This window comes from Podarcis filfolensis (genome assembly GCF_964270895.1).
Source record: "Podarcis filfolensis genome assembly, chromosome: 9".
In the NCBI taxonomy this organism is placed as follows: domain Eukaryota; kingdom Metazoa; phylum Chordata; class Lepidosauria; order Squamata; family Lacertidae; genus Podarcis; species Podarcis filfolensis.
In genome coordinates, this window is record NC_139610.1 from 49,149,054 (window position 1) to 49,167,998 (window position 18,945).

The 18,945-nt window shown below is 42.4% G+C and overlaps 1 protein-coding gene across 1 annotated transcript in view; it reads left to right on the forward strand.

Moving 5' to 3' along the window:
- Window positions 1–18,945, forward strand: part of TRPC3 (transient receptor potential cation channel subfamily C member 3) — a 70,094-nt gene that overhangs the window by 14,955 nt on the left and 36,194 nt on the right. The window contains exons 2-3 of the mRNA XM_083571137.1: window positions 3,034–3,805; window positions 11,243–11,428. Coding sequence (XP_083427263.1) covers window positions 3,034–3,805; window positions 11,243–11,428 — 958 coding nt within the window. The remainder of the gene's footprint in view (window positions 1–3,033; window positions 3,806–11,242; window positions 11,429–18,945) is intronic.

Sequence of the window (18,945 nt, forward strand, 5' to 3'; positions counted from 1 at the left end):
TACCGGAATGGGTTACTTCCAAGTTTCGCCGCATGCGCAGAAGCGCCAAATCACACCGGAGCCTGCACAGAAGCGGCGCTTCAGGATGCGAACACTGCGGGTTGCGGATGTGCCTCCGTCATGGATTACGTCCGCAACCCAAGGTTCCACTGTATAAATTGTTTGTGTGGCTCTTTGTGAAATACATGAATGGGAATACCGTGGTACCTTGGGTTACAAACACTTCGGGTTACAAACACTTTGGGTTACAGACTCCGCTAAACTGGAAATAGTACCTCGGGTTAAGAACTTTACCTCGGGATGAGAACAGAAATCGTGCGCTGGTGGCACGGCGGCAGCAGGAGGCCCCATTAGCTAAAGTGGTACTTCAGGTTAAGAACAGTTTCAGGTTACGAACGGACCTCCGGAACGAATTAAGTTCGTAACCAGAGGTATCACTGTATTGAAAAAGAATATGAACCTACCCAGTGATGAAAAAATTCCCATCATGGTCTCACACTAACATGCCAGGACTCCATCCTTTCATGCTAACATGAACCATTTCTCTAGAAGACTTCCAGAAAATTCCCCATTTTTACAAGTTATTTTTTAATAATTGCCCTTCTAGCAAATGTTTTTAAAAATAGATTTTAACGTCTGACAGGAAATCATTAGGAGGAAATTTGGTTTTTTGTTTTTTTTTTTAAATTACTGCAGTTAATTTAGAACTGGGTCCGGTTAGAGGTGGGTAGAAAAAGAGGACTGCACCCATTCACAAATTCTCAGAGAGTGTGCTACTCAGTCTGTTAATGGCAGGTGTTTTTAGAAAGCGTTTTGTAATATGATCTGTTAATGAGCACTTTAGATTCTTTCTCCCCTGTTGAAGACCTTATGATACTCAAAACATGCTAGGATAATTATTTTATCACATTTTCATGTGAAACAAACACTTGCATCTTTTGTGATTTCCACTATGTTTAAAATTTAGATTGATTGAAATACCATTATCGTAAAACATGCTAGCTGTCATTTTCAGAGGAAAATAACTGAGTTTGCCTGCTATTCAGTGTTTGCACGCTACCATTCTCCTCAACCTGGTGTCCTCCAGATACTTTAGACTACAACTCCCATCATCCCTGAGCATTGGCCATGCTGGCTGTGGTTGGCACCTCTGCTTTCTACCTTACCTGTAGGGTAACAAATGTATGGCAGTTTGAGTATGGCTTTTGTTGCACATGCTGTTAGGTGCTAGTTTTCCATGCTCTCAGTTGATAAGGACAAACAGGATAGAATAATTAACCTACTGTCTGCTACAATTAATAACTTTTTTGTTTCATTGATTTCAGGAGGACTGTTAAGTGTTCTCCCTTTGAAATTGATTGGACTGAAAAGTGCTTAACTGTGGCATAGTGAGTTTTGGTGTCTAATTCTTGAACTGTTACAGCAACAATATTTTCATTAACATTGATTATTATTATAATTGCAATTTTATTTAAACATTGCATTATTCCTGAAGGTCTCAGGACTACTTTCCTAGTAACCATATATTTAAAACATACTTGAATAATAACTAACATTTATCACAGTAAATTCCACCCCCATGGAATCTCCTGCCAGAAAATTTATCACAAGCAACCGCCATTACACAGTAAGTAGATTTAAAAAACCACATCGGCATTAAATTCTCAAACTTCAATAGCCAATTTGGTTGTGCAGGAATTACAGTGCATCTTGGTTCCTTATTTTATTTGATTATATATGTTCCCTTTAGCTAGCTATCTGGATATGCAGGACCACAGAAAAGAAAAATGCTTTTTCAAATGCCAGGCAAGAGTCTTGTCAATGAAATACAAGCTACTTTCTAATAGTAATTTCTTTTGGGAAGACATATCGGGCACATCAAATATATGACATTGTCACAATATATTTATTGGGCTATTTATCTCCGCTGACAAAACACTGTACATTTAGAAGAATGTTCTCACCCTATAAAAACTGAGTTTCATTTGCTGAATTTATTATTCTTCACCATCCCGAGTGAGGTGGGTACTAGGGTGCAAGGGAAGAAGGAAATGAAAGCCTGTGGTTTCAAAGTGTTCTGCACGGCCTTGTAAGTATGAGGGAGTTGTAGCCTTTCAGATGCAGTTGGACTCCACCTCCATCGGCTCCCGCCAACATGACTACCAGTCAGGGATGATAGTGGTCAATGGTCCAGAAACTTGTGCTTGGGTCTGTGAAAATGGAAAACACAGAAGGTGGTCTGTAAGAAGCTATGCCTCTTCAAGACTGCAAGGGATATTGCTATGACCGCCTGCTGTTCTAAGTGAGCTGTAATGGTGTTGCTCTGTATGTGGTTGTTAAATTCTTATTGCATGGCCAGGTGGAGACCCCCCCCTGACCCCAGGTGACCCCCGGGTGGAATAATGACTCATGACAACGTGTTATGGGATTAAAATTGGCCACAACTTTATTAAACCTTCAGATGTAGGGAGACGAACTCCCAGGTAAGTTCCACCCTCTACTGCAGGCTTCCTCAACCTCGGCCCCCCCCAGATGTTTTGGCCTACAACTCCCATGATCCCTAGCTAGCAGGACCAGTGGTCAGGGATGATGGGAATTGTAGTCTCTAAACATCTGGAGGGCCGAGGTTGAGGAAGCCTGTTCTATTGTGTGTGCAGGGTGGTCCCAACCCTACCTGGTTGACTTCCCTGGCAACACCTCCCCAGCTGGGATTGGTTTATTGTCTGAGGTTGGGTGGGAACCTCCAGGTATCCAGCTTGGGGAGGTGAAGCCAGGCCTAATTGCCGGGATTCGTGTGGGATCAGGGGGCTGTGTGCGGCCACACAAAAAGCACCCCCCATTTGAAGTGGGGAGCGGTCATTATCAATTAATCCAGGTGTGCAGTGTGGATTTTTTTTGTGATTGACCTATGTTCACCTATTGTATGCATATTTAACTTGGGCCACTCTAGCCCAAGTGTAGATTTCTAGAGAGGCTCTTCCAAGACAATGACAGCTATAAAAATATTCCAAATGTATTGTTTCTGCTCATTAGGACCATTGATGGAAGCCCTTCTTTGAGACGCATGACTGTGATGAGGGAAAAGGGAAGGCGGCAAGCAATCAGAGGTCCAGCTTTTATGTTCAACGAGAGGGGCACAAGTCTTACGGCAGAGGAAGAACGCTTTCTGGACGCGGCAGAGTATGGGAACATCCCTGTGGTACGCAAAATGCTAGAAGAGTCAAAAACTTTGAATGTCAACTGTGTCGACTACATGGGCCAAAATGCCTTGCAGCTCGCTGTGGGGAATGAACATTTGGAAGTGACAGAACTTCTGTTGAAGAAGGAGAACCTGGCACGGATCGGAGATGCCCTGCTACTTGCAATTAGCAAAGGGTATGTCCGGATTGTGGAAGCAATCTTGAATCATCCCGGGTTTGCAGCTAGCAAGCGGCTGACTCTGAGCCCTTGTGAGCAGGAGCTCCAGGATGATGACTTTTATTCTTACGACGAAGATGGCACCCGATTCTCCCCAGACATCACACCCATCATTTTAGCAGCCCATTGTCAGAAGTATGAGGTGGTGCACATGCTGTTAATGAAAGGGGCGAGGATAGAGAGACCTCATGATTATTTCTGCAAGTGCAACGATTGTACTGAGAAACAAAAGCATGATTCTTTCAGCCATTCCAGGTCAAGGATAAATGCATACAAGGGCTTGGCAAGCCCTGCCTACCTGTCTCTGTCCAGCGAAGACCCGGTTCTCACTGCTCTAGAACTCAGTAATGAGCTTGCTAAACTGGCTAATATTGAAAAAGAATTCAAGGTAAGGCTTCTTCTTTTTTTCTGTGCCTTCTCTGCGTGCTGCATTGGCTTCGGTGGATTAAAACACTTCACATTTATTTTCCCTCACTTTATCTGTTCCTGTTAATATTGCTGCTGCGATGTCTGGATGTTTTTTGAAAACACCATTTTGCTTTAAATGAAAATACTTCATAAGCGCCGGGTGTAATCAGAAAAAACGCAATACTCCCCTTGGAATAGATGAAAACAGGTTTGTTCACTGTAACAGAACATAATTGTTTTTATTAAAGTGCACTCTGTTGCAATAATGTCATCTGAGCTACCAGAAGAAAAAGCAAGTGCTAGGTCCTAAATGAGTATTCCTGTTTCTATTCACACTTCTAGATTGTTGTTTACAAGTTATAAAAGCTACGCACATTTGTCATTTCCCTCTCAGAAGGACACCGCTCATTCATCTGCCAGAAATTTATTAGTGTGCCAAGAGCCAGCTGTTAAAATCTATCCAGATGTCCCACCTTTCTGTCTGATGATCATCTATACATATAATGGAGTCATAGCATGCCGACTAGTCTCTCTTTTTCCAAATTTTTCATTAACTGGACTCTGATAAGCATTACTCTGCTCTGCCCCTTTATGATGCCCATGTTCTTAAAATGCCTGATAAAGTTACAGAGGATAGCCCTATCCTGAAGTAGGTCTTTCTGAAAAAAGAAACTGGGATGGTGGATGCAGATTGTAAACAAAATTGGTTCTACAAATGGCAATTTTATCCAGCTGCAGCAAACATTTTAATGGGTTCCTTCTGGGTCAGTGTTGGATTCCGCTTCTCTAATTAACTTTTCCCTAAATTATTGTGAGGAGGCAAAAGACACATTAATCTGCAAGGCCTGTTCCGAGCAGAGAGAGTTTTAAAGAGATAAATGTGGGTGGGCAGCATGGGCTGGCGGTGATGGTATATGGTTATGTGGGTATTTTAACACTGCAGTGCCAGACATAATGTACAACTTAATATCTGCTACAGCACATTTCAGCTCCTTCAGTGGCCCTTCCATTGTAGATGGAAGTGCGGTGAAAAATTAAACTTAGCCTTTTTGCAAGTTGCATATTTTGTAAGCATGGTATTAGATTTGGATTTGAATAGTTAAATACGTAATTACTTCATCATTTTGTTCATTTACACAGTTTTTTACTACAACCTCATACCAAGGAAAGCACCTCATCTTGTTCCAATGCATCCTGAAACACAGCAGTTTATTAAATTGTAGATTTGTGAATCTTTATTTTATGCATTGTACTGAAACTCTAAGATGATTCCTTGTTGTGTAGTGTATAATACATTTGATGCATTGTTGTGTAGTGCAGAAATACGTTTCTTCCTTACTTTTTATTTTCTGTATCCAGATCTTCTGTATCCAGATAAAATTGACTTATTGAAGTTACAAAAATATTGTTTGAAGGAAGACTATAATCCTGGAAGTTGAACGTGCAGCTATTACAGTCCATAATATACTCTTTCAAGGCTTGGCTCTACTATCCCAGCTTCTCATAAAGCATGAAGTTAATTGAAGCGTGACGTTGTAGTTTACTGACTGTAACTGATCATAGATCATATTATTAATAGAACAAAAGTTTCTGGCGAAGACTGGGAGAGATAAGACCCAAGCAAACAGTGACAGCACCTAAATACTAAGGTGTCAGCTTTGACTTACACTCAGAAACAACAGCATTTACCTATGTTTGTTCTTATACCGTTCTTGTACTATGTACCAACAGAGCAAATGATTCCAGCCCATACAGTAGCAAGTTAAGACCGTAACTGCATGTCATAGTCTTTAAATGACATACAGTCGTACCTTGGAAGTCAAATGGAATCCATTCCGGAAGTCTATTCAACTTCCAAAATGTTCAGAAACCAAAGCGCAGCTTCTGATTGGCTGCAGGAAGCTCTTGCAGCCAGTCGGAACCCCCATTGGACGTTCAACTTCCAAAAATAGTTCGCAAACCGGAACAGTCCCAGTTTGTGGAGTTCAGGAGCCAAAATGTTCGACAACTACGCTGTTCAAAAACCAAGGTACGACTGTATTCTGTAACGTAAATTTCTTTGGGGAAAGTCTTCAAGATAGGTTAGAAAAAGTAAAATCCACCCACCCACCCACACACCTCCAGTGCATATCATTTGAAGGCACAGGTAACCTTTGGAAGTTCCACTGTCGATTAAAGGCTAAGTAAAGCTGGTGATGGAATCTCCCGTCCATTCCAGAAGAAAGAAATAGATCTGTCTTTAACAGATTCAAGATTCAAGGCACAGATTCAAGAGCTTGTTGTGCTTGTTCAAGGATGGAGAATGTGAGCATTAGAATGGGATCATTTGCATCCCCTAATGCTAGGCCTACTTTGTAAGCCACTAATATATATACATATGGGGCAGATTGGTTTTTCTATTCAGGCTTTGGTGTTAATGTTACTTTGTAGGTTTTTGTGGGGTTTGTTTGTCTTTGTTGCTCCATTACACTGATGGATTACATTATACTACGAGAAGCCAGCCCCTCAAGGCATCTTACTGCTTTATTTATGAAACCCAGTTCCACCACTAACATTGGTTGCCTGTTGTCAACCCATTTAACTAGTGTGCCTTGACGAACTGTGTTGCAGGCCAGGGAAATCCTGAACTCCTTGGAGGAAGGGCTGGATAAAATATTTAGTAAGTAAATAAAGATTTATTTATTTTTAAGCAGAACTTAATCCTTTTATTTTGAATGGGACACCAATACCTATCAGCGTCCAAACTTGACAAAGCAATCTAATCAGCAACAAGGAGGAGTCATCAACCACTATCTCGTTTAGAGGGCCCGTTGGCAAAACTCCAGTCTTCTTTATAACTTTTTGGAAAGTTTTCAAACATCTCTTACGTTTATTTGCAACAAACAATGTCAACCTGGCCATGCAATACGTATCCTTAAGGATTTTGGATGGCTTTTATCAGAAGGTCTCAAAACTTTCTTGTGCAATGTGTCTGGGATATGCATTGTTTGCAAATGTTAACATAGAGAAGGGACTACTGTGTTGTGGCTGCTAGAGGCACACAGTCATTCGTTGCCTCATAACTAGTGGGGAAAGGCTTTGAAATGTAAAGTCTGGTGGTGGCAGCCGGAGATAGGTGGGGTGGACCAGTATGAGGGATGAATTTGAAACCATGACACTAGGAAGAACTATGGCACCGAAATGTTGTTGTCTGAAGCAATGCAATTGGTCTAATATAGAACTGATTTGGGCTTCAGTAGGGGAAACTGAATGGAAGTGAGAATGAAATTGTCTGCTACTGCTTACCCTGTCCTGTGCTGAGAGGAGAATCAAATATGAGATAATACCTTGCCTACAGGATTTGAGATAGAAATGCCTGTTCAAAGCTATCGGAATGCCAAAAGCTTTGAAGAGAGCATACCTACTGACACTTCTGAAAGCAAAGCGAGAGACAGCGAGAAAGCATAGAATCACGGGTTTTAATTGGTTGTCCTGGTTTATCTGATTGTCCAGGAGGTTGCTTTCTTCAACAGAGTCTATGGCTAAAATGGGACAGAGAAGGATTTTCCATTCTATAATGGATCAGGCTTATCACTTGAATCATGCAGCCATTCATTAACGTTTGAGGCAGAGCAAATGCAGTAGGTTTTTGCCTTCTCACGCTGCATATCCCCACATGCCTGGCATAGATGAATTCCAGGGCTCTTAACTTAGGACTGTTGGCAACTGTGAGGAAATGCTCATTCTATTAAGGATATTGCAACTTTGCAGAAATTTAAAACTTCTAATTTGTTAAAAGAACAGCAGTTCTTGCTCATTAGATTATCTCTTGTCAAGGAGATCTAGCTGGCATTATTCTTTTATAGATGCTTTGGCATGATTGGTTGGACTTGAATAATGCTGAAAAAATCTTGAGTGATTAAGGAGCAATACCAACACACTGAGATTTATTTTTTTCAGGACTTGCATCAGTCCTGATATTTAAAATCCACTTTCATTACTGTATCCTTGTCAAAGATAGTAATGCACGCACACACACATTAAAACAATGACTTTAAAATAATAATAATTCTACCAGCTAGAGCTGAAGCCTTTTTCTAGAAAAATCAGAAACAAACATATCTGGATAGATCGAACACTAAATTCTCTTCCCTTTTGCTAAAATGAGTATGTAAGGCACATAGGAAGCTGCCTTATATTTAGGCTGATCCTTGGTCTATCTAGCTAGCTCTGTATTGTCTGCACTGACTGGTAGAAGCTCCCTGGGGTTTCATTTCTAGCCCCATTTAGAGATTCAAAGCAGACACTCTGCTACTGAGCAATGGTCCTTCCTCATGCCATGCTGCTTTTGCTGTGATTATTGACCCATGCTTTGCCCAATAATGTCTATTCTTATACATATGAGTTAGAGCAGCTCTAACTCGGTAGCAAAGGTTTTAAGAAGAAGCCAGGGGTGCTTTCAAACAGCTTCCCAGGCAAAGGAGAAGTGGCTGGCCTGGGTTTCCAGATGCAACTCCCATGGAAGAATGAGAACAACGGCAAAAATCTGACAAGAAGAGCAGTGTCACTAACAAGTGAGCAAGCTGCCCTAATTTCAACCGCCCTTTAGGACGGTTCTCTAGGGAGATCGCAGCTAGTTGTCATAATTGCGTTCTTATTTGCAGAGCAAGTTTAAAATGTGTTAGACGCTTTACAGATAATACCATTTGCACTCTGAGGTTTGTGTAATTGCTTAGTTGAGACTTAGTACTAAACTTTATAATAAATCAAGCATACGAAAGAGGATTAAATGTGTGTGTTGAAAGCAGGGGTGGAGGAAGGGGGTGCGGTAGGGGCGGGTCGCCCTGGGTGCCACCACTGAGGGGGGTGACAAAATGCCAGGTGGCACTCACTGCGGGCCCTGCAGCGTGCCCAAGCCACGCGTCTCTCCTAGGAGAGACACGGTGGCTTCGGCACTTGCAGGCTCCGCGCTACCCCAAACGGTCCATCCGCTGCCTCCCTCCCAGCTGTAGGGCGGCTGAGTTGGAGGAGGCAGGCAGACTGCCCCACTGCTGCCTTTCCGTAGAGGAAGGTGGGGAGAATCCCCCAGGCGCAGCTGAAGCCAGCCAATTTTCTCCGCTGGCTCCCCTACAGGCAGGCTTTGAAGGACAGCTCCCCTCCTTTGACAGGCGGGTGGGCGGGTTGCAAGCTTGTTGCTCCAAGTCTTGACACAAAAGAGCTGCTTAAGTGCTCAGGTGCTTATTAGCTTTGTCTCCCTTTTCAATGGACCCCTCAGGCCGCTCCTTCACAAGGTTGAATTGAAAAAAAGTAGCAAAAGGAATTGATTTTGATGATGCGATTTCAAAATTTGCAGAGAACGAAGTTGGGGGGGGAGGTTTTAAGTGCTTATGCTCACAATGTTAAGTAAATAAACCAGAAAATAACACTTGCAACTTTAAGTATATTATTTTTCCTTCTTTTAATAATTTCAATTGGGGAGAGGGGTGACAAGAAATTTTCCGCACCGGGTATCACCTGACCTTGCTACGCCACTGTTTGAAAGAGGCTTCTCTCCTTTGGCTATGGAGAAGTAGTTCGATGGGTGTTGTGCAAGAGGCAGCTGGGAAGATGAGAAAGATAGTGGTCTCATCACATAATTTTATCACAAGTGTCATTGCTCTCCCCCCCCCCCCCCCCGCTAAAAGCTTCAGGTCCTGCAAGCAATTAAGCAGAACCACTTCTTATGACTACTTGGATGGAGTCAACCATGTCACTTTAGCATGTGCTGAGCTTGCACACTGACCCACATATACTGACCTGCTGCTGCCTGGTCTACTTTTGCCAGATTTGAGGTGGTGTGTGTTGAGCTACCACTGGTGATTTACAGCACAATCCTATGTATGTCCACTCTGAAGGAGTAAGTCCCATTGAGTTCAGTTGGACTTACTCCCAGGTAACTGAGTGTAGCATTGCAGTCTAATGCATGAGGTTGCTTCAGACTTTCTGAACTTTGCATGGATCTGCTTGGCCCAAGTTTTTAACAACCCAAGTTGATCATGTGGTTTTAAAAAAAAGTTAATTATTTATTGTAGCTAAGGCTTTCGAGGGACTCTGAAGTCACAGCTAAGAAAGCAGGAAACAAATGAAATCAGCTCCTTAATTTTAGAGTCTTCACCTTTCTGTAATCTTAGGACAGGGAGATAATGATTTCTGAAGTCATAGGTGTAGCCATAGTGATGCTGGCTACTCTGAGTTTTACAGTGTATTCATAAGTAAGCTCCATTGATTTCAAGAGAACTTTCTCCCATGTAAGTGGCATAGAATAGCAACCCTAAATGTTTTTCTGAAATAAGGGAGAATAAGGAGGAAGTTGGGACATATTCAAAGCAAAGTTCTAAAATGGGGCAGGAAAGAGAGAGGTACATTATCAATGTATTCAGCACTTCTGTAGTGAAAGCAACCAGGCTCAAGACTTAAATACTAAAATTAACGGTGCTGAAAAGAATTCCATGAGATTGGTGTGCTAAGGAGTTTCTGAACACAAGGACCATTTTTCAGAGGTGACAGACAGTAATAACAGATTTACAGAGAGCCGTAGAATGTAAGAGACAAATGAATGACAACTGGAGTAGCAGAAGGGAGAGGTGAGATAATAAAGTGATTGACTTGTACCCATCATATGGAATACTCTAGCATCCTGCCCCGTGAACTGCTGCTCTTGATTACTTTGGTCCTCTTGGACCAAAACCAAATATGAGAGCAGCCTTTACTGTACATTCCTCCTGTGAACCTACCGGGATCTTGGTGATCGTCATCAGAGGCTCCTCTCTGTGTGCCCCTTCTGAGAAATGTGTGGAGGGTGGTAAGAACTGGCTTGTTCAGTGGTTGGTCCCCATTGATAGAATGCTCTCCCCAGAAGAACATGCCTGGTGCCATCACTGTCAGCTTTCAGATGCCAGGCTAAGAAATTCCTGTTTACCTAGGCTTTTGGTGGATTAATTTGGATTATAACACAGTGCGATTTTTGACCTCATCTTTCAGTTGGGTGGGGTTAGGTTCATTGCTGCATGAGCACTTTTTAGATAAACCGTTCTTTTATGTATTTGTTTTTTAAATGTTTTCAAGCCTTGTGTATTTAATGGATCTGTAAGCCGTTTTGATGCAGCTTTTGTGGAAAGCCACAGTAAATAGAATAAATCATTACAATTAATAATACACTAATTTGAGGACCTGCATAGTGCTGCATTTGTCTTTCTTCCCTGTCTCAGTGTGCATGTTGGTATCTGTGTTGCTATGCAAATTCAAGTATCGTTTGAATACCATGCACGAAAAAGAGGGCAGAAATGTGCAATCCAGCCTAGACAGTCAACTGCAGAATGTACATATGCTAAATAAATGCACATTACTAAATCAGTTCCACATGAATGATGTGACTCAATATCTATTGTCTGCTTTTTAGAATGACTATCGCAAGCTGTCTATGCAATGCAAGGATTTTGTGGTTGGCGTCCTTGATCTCTGCCGAGACTCTGAAGAGGTAGAATCCATTCTAAATGGAGATTTGGAGGCTGAGCCAGTTGAAACACAAAGGCACAGAGCTTCGTTGAGTCGTGTCAAACTGGCAATTAAGTATGAAGTCAAAAAGGTAAGTGACTGTCTCTTTTAGACAGTATGATACTGGATGCATTGCATCATAAACTGCCTGCGTCAAGAACCTTAAGCACTATAACAGGGCTGCATTGTAAACACTTTATGGGTCCTGTCCTCTGGACAGGAATAATTCACTAATGTCAAACTGATTTCACAATAAGGCAGCAGAGAGATTGGCATTTTTCAATGAAAATAATAGGGACTGTCATACACAAGTCAATTATTGTGATGCAGTGTTCTCACGCATGTGCATGTTATCCATTAAAACATCCAGAGACAAACAGCCACATCTTGATCCGACTTCAGCATAAATAAAAAGATTGGAGAAATCATTCTGTGAATAGAAATGATGTTATATCATTATGTTGTTCTTAACTGTACTGCCATTCCACTCAACCCTCTCTCCAGCCACAGTTAAGCTCTTCTGTGTCCCATTGATTTTGTGTCTTCTATTTAAATTAACAGCACTTAAAAGTACTTCACTTTGTCTGGATTGTGTGTAGTGTCAGTGTAATGGGAGGTAGATGCACCAGAGTACATTAAAAATGGCACTCACCTTTTGAAAGCTGTTACTGCTCTTACAACTAATAGGCGCAACAGGCAGTGGCTTGCAGATTGGAAGTGATGTATCACATGCGCACAGAAACAGGCCTTGTTGGTTCCTTTTAGAAGCATCACTGGCAGAGAAAGGGGGGTGCGCCCCGCCCCGGGTGTCATCCCTGAGGGGGGGTGACATCGCTGCGGGCGGCGTCCCCCTGGGGATGCTCACCGCCACCGCACCCCCCCCGGGATGCTAGCCCCGCCCCCACGGAAACAGCAGCTAGCTCCGCCTCTGAGAAGCATATTTTAAGCTTGGAATGATCATGTTTGCTAGAGTCTCTCTACATAGGAATCTGCTATGACTTGAGATATGATAGATGTACAGGATATTCTAGGGGGTTCCGCTGACAAAAGTCTTTAAAATATCCACAGAAGCAAACTCAGAAGCAGTTTATTTATATAGAAAACAGCCATTATAAAACATCCAGGCCGGTGCTTTCTGGGTGTTAATGTTTACGGTCAATCACCTTGGGTCACCACCTCTGAGAAGTAATAAAACACAAATGCTAGAGGACTACGGAAAGGAAGTGACACCTACATTTATTTACATCTGAATAGGTGTGCCTTGGCGGCCATGCTGCCAGTAACAGCAAGCTTTTTCACAGCTTCTGTTATAAATCACATTGTGTTATAGTGAGCCACCTGTTAAAGCCAACCTACTAAATAAGACTGCGGTGCATAAATTGGATAATGTTAGTTTCTTTAAACTCATCCCTGATTAATAGATACTTGAATATTTTCAGTTATATAGATCACAAATGTAATGGTTATATGGGGTTGCTCGTGCGTAAGTTGCTGCCACTCCTGGCTAGGTTGCCTGGTTAAACCTTTTTCTGGCTGGACAGCCCTTCACTTCGTGGCTGTTTCAGTCTCTAGCAGAATCCGTCAGTGGGCGTTTCTTGAACTTCTTCCAGCAAAGAAGTTCTTTGACACCAAGTCTACGCCTACTTTCCCTGCGCGGAAGTCTTCTGCGCAGGGTGCGTGTGGGTAGCGGAGGACCCGTGCTCTCCCCGCTGGTCTCCGGCGAGGAGTCCTGGAGCCCCCTCGCCGATTCCCCCATCTCTCCCCCTTTATCCCTGGTGTTACGCTGATTTCCTTCCCCAGCCGATGAGCTCCCTCTCTCCCTGCTGGGCCCTTCTCCAGCATCGCTTGGGAGCCTTGCCTCCACCTCTGGCTCCGATGTCAGTTCCCTGACAACAAACTTTAAAAATAATCGAGGATTTATTAATTAGCAATGGGTTTAAAAAAACTGACACTATCCCGTTCTTATATAGTAAATCTCTGTGTTACAAGAGCTTTCTATTTTGAGACCAGGTGTGTTGTTGCGATGGCTGTGATTCCCTCACTCCACAGAAGCTTCATCTTGAGCTCATGCTTTACCTGTTCACGGTGCCAGTGGGGGCCATTAATTTATGGGACCAGTGCAGGCTTTGTAGAGTGCACGGCTGGCTTCTGAATGCTTCTGTGGCATTTCTTCGGAGACAAGGCTCCTGCCTTCTGTAGAGTCTTGTCATTGTGATTCTGATTTTGCAGTAGGCGGCCAAACTGAAAGCATGAGAGGTAGCTCTGCAGATTGTTCATAACCTGGAACTGATGTGCAGGACTTCCCTGGATAACTTGGAAAGCCACAAGTGTGCTTTTTATTCTGCACCACAACAAAACAAATATTTCTCTTTTTCCTAGGCATGTGCCCTTTGAACACAAATCAACTGATTACCGTATTTTTCGCACCATAGGACGCACTTTTTCCCCTCCAAAAATGAAGGGGAAATGTGTGTGCGTCCTATGGTGCGAATGCAGGCTTTCGCTGAAGCCTGGAGAGTGAGAGAGGTCGGTGCGCACCGACCCCTCACGCTCTCCAGGCTTCGCACACCTCTCTGCAAGCAGCGGGAGCCCAGCGCTGGGCTCCCGCTGCTTGCGGAGAGTTGCCAGCATGCCGAAGCCTGCGCGCGCTGAGATCAGCGCGCCCAGGCTTCGCGGACCTCTCCGCAAACAGCGGGAGCGGTCCCGCTGCTTGCGGAGAGTTGCCAGCATGCCGAAGCCTGCGCGCGCTGAGATCAGCGCGCCCAGGCTTCGCGGACCTCTCCGCAAACAGCGGGAGCGGTCCCGCTGCTTGCAGAGAGTTGCCAGCATGCCGAAGCCTGCGCGCCCTGAGATCAGCGCGCCCAGGCTTCGCGGACCTCTCCGCAAACAGCGGGAGCGGTCCCGCTGCTTGCAGAGAGTTGCCAGCATGCCGAAGCCTGCGCGCGCTGAGATCAGCGCGCCCAGGCTTCGCGGACCTCTCCGCAAGCAGTGGGAGCGCTCCCACGGCTTGCAGAGAGCTGCCTGTTTGGGGGCTGGGGTCGGGGGAAGCTCGAGCTTCCCCCGCCCCAGCCCCGCCCCTGGGGGGAAAATAATTTTTCCCCTTTATTTCCCCCCAAAAAAACTGGGTGCGCCCTATGGTCCGGTGCGCCCTATGGTGCGAAAAATACGGTAGGTTCTTTTGGGCTTTTAAAAACATTGGATCTTTAAGGATCTGCTGATTTTATAAACTTAGGACAACGTTGGAGAACCTCCAGGCTGTGGACCTAATTCAGTCCTCCAGACTCCTCCAAATGACCCATTAGCCATTCCTAATAAACTCCACCTGCATGTCAATCTTGTGATGTAATTTGACATCACCTATTTATCATGTTGATCCAGCCTACTTTCTGCATTTTCTAGTTTTCTTTGATTAGGCTTAACAATTTAGTATTTTACATATGCTTTATATATTTTATGTACATTGGAAGTCTGGAAGAAAGTTCTAGAAACCGTTGCTCAGAATTGCTGTTGTATGTATGTACCTCAAGCTTCGCTTTGCAGTTGCAAAGGATTTACAGAAACTTGCTAAACGAGCTGCCTTTCTAGTGATTTTTACTTGGAGAACTCAGGTTTGCAAGGATAAGGACTTCTGCACTTGATTTCTTTGTAAGTTTTAAATGGAAAATACAGCTAATGCTCAGGTATTATCCTTACATTCTTCTCAAAATATTAATGCAGCCTGCTGGGACAGTTCCTGTTAGGTTTTCACAGGATTTAGCCATAAAGGAAAATAAAATGGAAACACGGTTTTACTCAAGTCTTCGGGTTACGGGACTAAAGGAAAAATGAGTTCATTGGATGGGGAATTCAGCTGGTTGTTATCAGGTTGTAAAATGTTGGAAATCTCTTGTATTGTGGAAGTGGCTATGTAAAACCCAGTTTGTTCTTATTCAATGGATCTGCTCCTTGTTCATATGCTGAATTAAATTGAAGCTGGTTTAAGAATAGTGCTAAGCTTAGCATAGAGATTGATAAGAAATATTCTAGTTGAGAGCATCTTTTGTGAGAGGCAATGCAACAGTAATTCCAAAGATGTTACAGTAAGTATTAGAATAAGTAGTGACAGGAAGACTATTAGTTCATAGTCTCTTGAAAAGTTTAGGGAGAAGAAGTCAGGAAGAAAACAACAGTGCAGCAATTGATGCAAATGGTGCTACTTTAGAGATAGTATAATTTTAAAAGTACTGATTTGGGGTATAAGGAAGTGAAAGGAAAATGGTTAGAATCAGCTCTAATGTGCTTCAAGGAGAAATATCCATTGACAAATGTCTCTTGTCTTCTTTGCTAAAACCTTCCACTGAGTTCCCTTGTCTGAATTTATTTATTTATTTATTTATTTATTTATTATTTTTGTACAAATGCCCAGCTGGGGGGGGGGAATATATGGATGACTGGAAACATGTTGCCAGTATTTTTCTTCATATTTGTGAAGCAAGTATTCTGAATTGCTCTGCACTCTCCTAAGAGATGCTGTGTTAAAATTAGAATTAATAGCTGCATTCAGATGATCATATATTCGTTTAATAAGCTGAGATAGGAATGAACCTTGAGCCTTGTGCCCTCACATGCAGCCACCTTGACCTTGCATTCAGGCAAGCCAGCAAACCAACCAACCAACCAGGAAACATTCAAGTTAGGTATAGTTTCTTGCTTCAATAGAACCAAATAATGGCTTCAGAATAAGCAAGAATATGAAGCCATTTTCAAACCATGGCTTTGTCTCCTTGCATGTTCCAAAGTAGTTAACCACAGTTTCATGGCATGGTTCATGAAATGGGAAAGTATAGCTAACTGGAAAACATCTTGGTCTGTTAGCAAAGGATGGAGTGAAGTGGCCATGAGTGGCTCGTTTATATCTTGGCGTATTAAGCTAAAATATAAACATCTAGATATGAACATGTTGCTCTTAGACAAATTAATGGAGGTTAAATAGCAAATAGTAGTAGTAGTAGTAATTTATATCCCACCCATCTCGCTGGGTTGTCCCATAACCTTCACAATTAGAAGAAGAGTGTCTCTGGCAGAGCATCCCGACATGTATGTGGCTAGGCAGTATTTGAAAAAGGATACTAGGCCAGGTAGACCCTAATCCTTCTTTCAAAGTCATTCAGGTTGGTGGCTATCGCTAGATTTAGAGGGAGAAAATCCCACAGTTTAATTATGTGCTGTGTCACAGTAAGAAAGGGGTCAGGGGACTCTAAGGAGTGGAAATGGGGAATGCTAAGGTGTGTATCTTGGCAGGTACCCAGTGATGTCTACCCTGACACCATCACAGCTGCAAAGAATAGATAGTTAAAAACTCTAAAACTGATATCTAAAGTCATTTTAGAGTTGCTGAAGAATTTACGCATGCTGAAAGATTTCCCCAAAAGATTGATGCATGTGCTCAAGTGTGTAACTCAGCCACATCTCTGATTTTGGCTTTATATAACAAAACATGCACATTTAGTAATTTCAGAGTTTTAACATAATTTTCTTCTCTCTGGTGCAGGTGCTCTTTAATTACTTTGTGAATGCTTACTAATTTAACTGCCAATGCTAGCTAATTCAGCAGTATATATAGCAGAATGCAAGTTAGCTTGCTCCTGAAGGCTGCTTTAAGGCTTGTCCATGCTTGCCTCTCCTTCTCACTTCTCACAGGCATGCTCTGCACTTTAAAACACAATGGCTGAGCACCCCCCTTTTTTTTGCTCCTGTAGGTTCCCCATGAAAACCTGCTCTTTAAAGCTGGATCAGAGCAAATGGCAATCTGTGGAAAACCCGAAATGCTGTTTGCTACAAATCAGCTTTAAAGAGTGGATTTTCATGGGCAAAGCTCCTGATCAAAGAAAAAGGGGGGTGGCACTCAGAGCTTTAAAGTGCAGATAAGTGTGGATGAGCCCTTAATCAAAGCAAGTTTAAAACTAATCTTTATGCCTTCCAAATGTCTTGAAGATTTGTTATATTGTGTAAATGGCAAATAATAGCTTCACCTATGCTGAACGTAAGTTAAAAAAAACAACCCTTTAAAGCTATTTTTGCTGGCATTTTCATATTCAGAATTCTGGGCACTTATTGCTTATTTGCATGCAAAAAAAACCCACAATGTTTTCCTAGCTTACCATATTGCTTAAAAGTGTTACCCATGATTATACTCAGTGGCTGTGGAATGCTGACTGGCAATTGGGGACTGGGTGGAATGGAATATCCTGGAAGAGAACATGGCTAGCTGGTTGGCATTCTGAATAGGAGCAATTCAAAGAACAACATTTTGTTGCAGGCCCACATATCAGGAAACTAATGGCCTCCTGCCTTTATTGTACAAAGGGCTGCCCGTTTTGTTCTGTGCCTTTATGTACAACTACTGCATTTTAAGCAGAAAAATATTAATCACGTATATGAGGGACATTTAAAATGAAATTCCCACTTGCACCAAGAAAGAACAACTGTTAATATTTTTAGTTTCTGAAAAAAAAACATGTTTCCAATCTCATTTGAGCCTGTGGAGGTGTTACTGTGATGTTAGCAACTCTGCAACATGCCAAATAAACAAACCTAATAATAACATAAAATTGTATGGTGATAACTATCTGTACATTCAGGAGCATTTCTTTATAAAGTCTGAAATAGCTCATTCAAGGAAGCTTGTAATTTAATATTATTTTTAAGAAATATGCCTCAGATTCAAGCGCAGTGGCAACATGTGAATAGGTTGCTATTATAATTTTAGTAGCTGATATTGAAGCTTAAAAAAACTATTAATGGAGTTATATTGGCAACATCATAATCAGAAGGCATCTTTTTTGCAATCAAAAATATTTGCCAGTGAGAATTCCCATGTGATTTAGTGTATATACAGGTGCTTGATACATACGGAGAGCCTGAGGTCTTTCTAATTTTCATAATAAATAGATTCTTCCAGTTCACAAGTAATTTATCAGGAAAATCAAAACTGGGAATGGTACGTTACTATCTGCCTTGCTTGCCCTCATTGCATTGGTGGGTAGTATTGCTTCAGGTGGACTTTGCTTTGATACATTGACCATGATCAAAAATTGATAATGAATCTGTTAATGTTCTAGTCCACAAACAACTAGCATTTCTTGGTCTTTAAGGTGCCATCAGAGTCTATAGTTGTTTTGGCTATCACACAGCCTAGCCAAGTACCACTGGGAAATGAAGCACAAAGTAAGGCATGCTTAAGCCTATTGATTTCAGTAGAATCGATAAACCTAAGTTTCCTGTGTGGGGTTGTAGCTGCTTGTTTCTTGTCATATAAATTGGGTTGGATTCATAGGAACAGAGAAAGCTGCCTTGCACCATTTAGCATGCAGCTTTTGATCTAAAGTCACATCAGTGGTGGGAGGCTGGAAGAAGGGGACTTGCCAGGAGGGATGGTGAAATATACTTGGAGTCGAGTGTGAATTTCATGCTCTTTATTCAGCTCGTAGTAGCAATGAATGAAACTTTTCCCAAAATGTCTAGCTATATATATATTATTTACACAATGGGCCCTGCACCATTGGCTAATTCTGGGCTGCTCCTGTAGGCCAATCAGGTTGCAGATTCACTTTATCCAGGAGCCTGATT